General features: G+C 43.3%; 1 protein-coding gene across 1 annotated transcript in view; it reads right to left on the bottom strand.

Moving 5' to 3' along the window:
• LOC132392987 (sterol 26-hydroxylase, mitochondrial) overlaps window positions 1-5,306 on the bottom strand; it is a 176,499-nt gene extending 171,193 nt beyond the window's left edge. The window contains exon 1 of the mRNA XM_059967652.1: window positions 4,696-5,306. Coding sequence (XP_059823635.1) covers window positions 4,696-4,944 — 249 coding nt within the window. The 5' untranslated portion in view covers window positions 4,945-5,306. The remainder of the gene's footprint in view (window positions 1-4,695) is intronic.
• Between the last annotated feature and the right edge of the window lie 1,000 nt (window positions 5,307-6,306).

Here is a 6,306-nt window from a genome sequence, read left to right on the forward strand (position 1 = left end):
AGTAAGATTGCATCCATGGTAGACTTATTGCAGTGATAGGCAAATTGCAGGGGGTCCAGGTCCTTGCTCAGACAGGAGTCAATTTTAGCCATGACCAAGGTCTCAAAGCACTTCATTGCTATAGATATAAGTGTGACTCAATGAGGTAGCAATGAGGCTGCACCGGGAGCACAGGATGCAATAGATGACCCCAATAGACTCACAAGTGTAGTGTTGAAGTGTGAAGTGTTGCTCTTTTCTTACTGCTGCCATCAGGTAGAAGGTACAGGAGCCTCAGGACTCACACCACCAGGTTCAAGAACAGTTACTAACCCTCAACCATCAGGCTCTTCAGCAGAAGGGGATAGCTACACTCATTAAAGGACTCTTTTATCTTCTTACTTCATGCTCGTCATTTATTGCTATTTATTCATATTTGCATTTGCACAGTTTGTTGTTCATTGTTCCTGGTTACATTCACTGTTCTACAGATTTGCTAAGTATGCCAACAGAAGGAGAATCTCAGGATTGAATGTGGTGACAGGTACATAATCTGATTACCTCCGTTGCTGCACTGTAAACTCTTTAAACCATTGTTTATAATTCTGCTTACATTGTAAATCCATGCTGGCATTTATGTATTTATGCAAATTTTATTCTATATACATACTTCAACATCTAATTTTATTTTTATACACAGTGTATTCTGGTTAATTTTGTTGGTGCGTGGCCTAGTGGGCAAGGCATCAGACTAGTAACCTGAAGGTTACTGGTTTGAGCCTCAGCTGAGGCAGCGTGTTTGTGTCCTTGAGCAAGGCACTTAACAACACATTGCTCTGCGACGTCACCGGTGCCAAGCTGCATGGGTCCTAGTGCCCTCCCCTTGGACAACATTGGTGGCGTGGAGAGGGGAAGGCCTGCAGCTTGGGCAACTGCCGGTCTCCCGTACAATCCTGCCCAGGCCTGGGCCCTGGAAACTCCAGGCGCAGATCCGTGGTCTCTCGAGACCGACGGATGCCACCACCAATCTGGTTAATTGAACCATCAGTTAATCAGTACAGCTGCTTATTTGGGACAAATCTTAAAGAACAAAGTCTAACCAGAAAAAAAAAGCCAGATTCCCTTCATTTATTTGGGACACTGTGCTGCTTAATTGGGACAGGAAACTTGGCAAAGTTTTTAACTAGCGTCAGTTGTGTGCATTTGTGTGACTGTTAAACACTGCACCACGCTTAGAGCAGTCTTTAAATAGCATCAGTTGCGTGCGTTTGTGTTCAAAAAGCAGTGATTTTTGTCCCTGATAGTTGTGAGAAATAAGCAGTAAGACCACTTAGAGTTGTTTTGCTCACAGTGATTTCAAGCATTCAGGCTTGAAGATGCCAGAAACAGCCAGGAGAGAAAATGAAATGATTTCACCTACTTCAACAAGTTAAGAACTATAAAGAGTTTGAAGGTACTGATAATCATCTTCAATGTTACAATGAAAAAGAGGATTTGGAGGAAGCAATCATTGAAGGCATTGTATGCAGGTAGTCCATTATCTTACTAGGTGTCTGCACTGATTTTGTTCATTTACAGTCAAACAAAAGAACACAACAGCTTATACCAGATGAATTATTCCGTCAATAACTATTAAGAAGTCCAGTTCTGTAGTACTGTAGTATTGGTAGTGTTCTAATTTGTTCTGTATTTCATTTAAATACACAATCTGGAACTCAGTTAAATGGCAGTTTATCTTTTTTATAATTTTTTTTACTTTTTTATACCTTTGGACCAGCTCCATGAAACTTTGGGCCAGCAGGTTAATTGGGCCAAAATGACTGATGCTGATGTATTCCAATTAATCAGAATCCACTGTAGTTCTTTATTCTTTATAATAGCTGAATGATGATTTTTGATGCATGTCGCGCCAACAAATCACAACAGGCTCCTAATACATGTCAAGGACTGTAAGTTATGTTCTCAGTATTACTTATTTGTTATTTGTCAATCTTCGTTTGTCATAAAGTCATCGAGAAGGACAGCACAGAAATGGGTCCCACTGGCCTGTCATACAATTTGGGAAGCAAGCACAAGGAAATCTGCAAATGCTGGAAATTCAAGCAACACACGTGAAATGCTGGCGGAACACAGCAGGCCAGGCAGCATCTATAGGGAGAAGCACTATCGTCATTTCAGGCCGAGACCTTTTGTCAGAATGAAGGATCTCGGCCCGAAACATCGACAGTGCTTCTCCCTATAGATGCTGCCTGACCTGCTGCATTCCACCAGCATTTCACGTGTGTTGATACAATTTGAGTCTTTGTTCTACTGCGAATTCCCTCAATTTAATTAATTTCAGGGTAGCATATAGTGACATATACATACTTTAATAATAAATTTACTTAGAATTTTGAAGTTTGATGTATACAGTGAATAAAATTGATCTTTGGTTTCTGAAATATTGGGATATCGAGGGTTAGGGCGAACTGGCAAAGAGGAGTTGAGTCTTTGGTCATATTGACCGGTAGGACAGGCTTGAGGGGCCGAGTGGCCTACTCCTACTCATGCTCTGAGATCTGGCATACATTCTGTTGGCCAAATGGCTTCCTTTTATCAAGATTCAAGATTGTATTTGTCATTCTCCAGTACAGAAATTTAAAGGAGAATGAAATGATTGCCACTCTGGATCTGATGCAGCATTAAAAAACACAATAAATATAAATATAAAAGCAATCTTATAAAACACAATGTACCAGTAACTGATGAGTGTTCCTGTATATACATAAGATTAGCTTATAACACAGACTGATTGTATGAACATAAGGTGACACTAGGTACAGGAGTATCTGAACATAAGGTGACAAAGTAACCTGTCAAGAGGAACTGTTCTAGGTAGCAGCGGGCCATGTGAAAATGTATGGTAAGAAGTATAAATATGTGCATTAATATGGATCCGTCTTCATATAAAATCCTTCTCCTGCCATGAATCCAAAGTAACCTTATTATTAAAGTAAGTGTATGTTACCATATCTGTAGTGCTTAGACAGATTAATAATTTGTCTCGGACTAGATGGGCTGAAGGGCTTGCTTCTGTGCCATAGTGCTCTATGACCTTATATACTAAGATTCATTTTCTTGCAGGCATTTTCCACAGTAGAGCTAAAAAACAGTAAATCAATTAAAAACAGCACACAAAGAATGACAGCCAATGTGCAAAAGAAGTTAGACTGCAAATGCACAATAAACAAACAATAATAAATAATAGATACATAGGGAATCCTTTGCAATTAATCAGTGGTTGGTAAGGTGATGGAGAAGATCTTGAGAGGCAGGATTTATGAACATTTGGAGAGACATAATATGATTAGGAATAGTCAGCATGGCTTTGTCAAAGGCAGGTCGTGCCTTATGAGCCTGATTTAATTTTTTTAAGGCTGTGACTAAACACATTGATGAAGGTAGAGCAGTAGATGTAGTGTATATGGATTTCAGTAAGGCATTTGATAAGGTACCCCATGCAAGGCTTATTGAGAAAGTAAAGAGGCATGGGATCCAAGGGGACATTGCTTTGTGGATCCAGAACTGGCTTGCCCACAGAAGGCAAAGAGTGGTTGTAGACAGGTCATATTCTGCATGGGGGCCGGTGACCAATGGAGTGCCTTAGAGATCTGTTCTGGGACCCCTACTCTTCGTGATTTCTATAAATGACCTGGATGTGGAAGTGGAGGAATAGTTAGTAAATTTGCTGATGACGCAAAGGTTGGGGGTGTTGTGGATAGTGTGGAGGGCTGTCAGCAGTTACAATGGGACATTGGTACGATGCAAAACTGGGCTGAGAAGTGGCAGATGGAGTTCAACCCAAATAAGTGTGAGGTGGTTCATTTTGGTAGGTCAAATATGATGGTAGAATATAGTATTAATGGTAAGACTCAGTGTGGAGGATCAGAGGGATCTTGGGGGCCCAGTTCATAGGGCACTCAAAGCTGCTGTGCAGGTTGACTCTGTGGTTAAGGTGGCATATGGTGCATTGGTCTTCATCAATCATGGGATTGAGTTTAGGAGATGAGAGGTAATGTTGCAGCTATATAGGACCCTGGTCAGACCCCACTTGGAGTACTGTGGTCATTTCTGGTCGCCTCACTATAGGAAGGATATGAAAGCCATAAAAAGGGTGCAGAGGAGATTTACAAGGATGTTGCCTGGATTGGGGAGCATGCCTTATGAGAATAGGTTGAGTGAACTTGGCCTTTTCTTCCTGGAGTGACAGAGGATGAGAGGTGACTTGATAGAGGTGTATAAGATAATGAGAGGCATTGATCGTGTGGATAGTCAGAGGCTTATTCCCAGGGCTGAAATGGCTAGTACAAGAGGGCACAGTTTTAAGGTGCTTGGAAGTAGGTACAGAGGAGATGTCAGGGGTAAGTTTTTTTTATGCAGAGAGTGGTGAGTACGTGGAATGGGCTGCCGGCGACAGTGGTGGAGGCAGAAACGATAGGGTCTTTTAAGAGACTCCTGGATAGGTACATGGAGCTTTGAAAAATATAGGGCTGTGGGTAAACCTAGGTAATTTGTAAGGATATGTCTGGCAGAGCTTTGTGCGCGAAGGGTCTGTAGGTTTTCTATGGTTCTAGTGTGAAATTGTATCGAGTACTAACATCCGCAACATGGCAGGGGTTGTGGGGGGAGGGTTTGCTTCATGGGTCTGGCAAATGAAATTTGTGAGCAACTCCTTACCTGCAATTCGTGTGTTTTCTCGTGGAATCCCTTAATGAACAACCAGTAGATATTCGAGAGTAAACCGTAACTGGGAATGTCCCCAACGCTTTTCTGATCCCCGACGGGTTGCTTGGTCACGACACCCAGATCCACAGCCGACCTGGTGTCCGACTTGTACCGAAGAGAGGGGTGGACGGCACGGATTCCGATTCCGAGCAGGTCCCGGTTCCGAACCGGGAAAGATCGCAGGCAGTGGGTCCAAGACATTTCCGGAGCGGTCAGAGCCACTGGCAAGACCCGATTCCCAAAGCCACGGCAGGAAGCGATCCAACTGTTTGCAGGCGGAGAATCAACCAAGTCCGCTCAAAAGTTTTAATTCTCCTCCCCCGCACCCGCCTCTTGTCAAACTACACCATTCATAATGTCAACAACAGAATTGGATTACTGAAAGCTGGGAAACCGGGGCCGCGGATAATTCTGCAAGGCAAGCAACACCTAATTTATGAATTATGTAAGGTGAATTCGTGTAAACGCGTTTGCTGCCTATTCTCGCTCCTCTGGAATACCGCTGGTAAATTAGTTGGCCGATTCTAACCCGCTGGATCTCTCCTGCTCTGGGTAACAGAGCCGGCACCAACTTGAAGTTAATCATGATGGTAGAGTCAATGCCACTCAGAAACAGGCCCGCCCATTGTTCAAAGTTCAAAGTAAATGTATGTCACAACATCCAACCGAGGTTTTTTTCTTGAGAACTTTACGGTAAATACAAAGAAACGCAATAGAATCAATAAAAGACAGCACACGAGACAAACAACCAATGTGCAAAATACAAATGCAGTGAGAAAAACAAAATAACAATAATGTGAGAACATGAGTTGCAGAATCCTTGAAAGTGAGTCTTTTGTGCCTCTGATCCACTTTAAGCCTTCTCCTTCAACTTAAAATATGCCCTCTTGTAGCAGACACCCTATGGTGAAACTGAAGCACAGAATATACAACTGTGAAACAGGAGGAAATCAGCAGGTGCTGGAAATTCAAACAACACACACAAAATGCTGGTGGAACGCAGCAGGCCAGGCAACATCTATAAGGGTTTCAGTTAGTCCTGACAAAGGGTCTCGGGCCGAAACATCGATAAAGCTTCTTCTCCCTGATGCACCATCAATAACTCACTCTGAGACGTAAGGCGAGATATCGGCTTTTATTGACTGGAAGAAGGAACCAGAAGTGAGTGACCATCATACTACGTCTTGGAGTCTGAGGCCGAGGATCAGGCCTCCGATCGCCTTTATACAGGGGCCTGTGGGAGGAGCCACAGGAGCAGTCAGCAGGGGGGCGTGTCCAGACAGGCACACGTAGTTCACCACACTCCCTATAGATGCTGCCTAGACTGCTGTGTTCTACCAGCATTCTGTGTGAACTGTGAAACACACACAGTCACAGGGAGCAAGTACAGACTCTGTAGAGACAGCCTGGGGAGTTGACACTGCATTAATGTTGTGCTCATTGCTACCCGGTCAGGCAGTGCACGTCAGGCTACGTCCACACTACGCCGGATAAATCTGTAACCGAAGCTTTTTCTCTTCGACTTTAGACTTTACCCTCCGTCCACACTAAAACGGCATTTTC

The sequence above is a fragment of the Hypanus sabinus genome, chromosome 4 (assembly GCF_030144855.1).
Source record: "Hypanus sabinus isolate sHypSab1 chromosome 4, sHypSab1.hap1, whole genome shotgun sequence".
In the NCBI taxonomy this organism is placed as follows: Eukaryota; Metazoa; Chordata; class Chondrichthyes; order Myliobatiformes; family Dasyatidae; genus Hypanus; species Hypanus sabinus.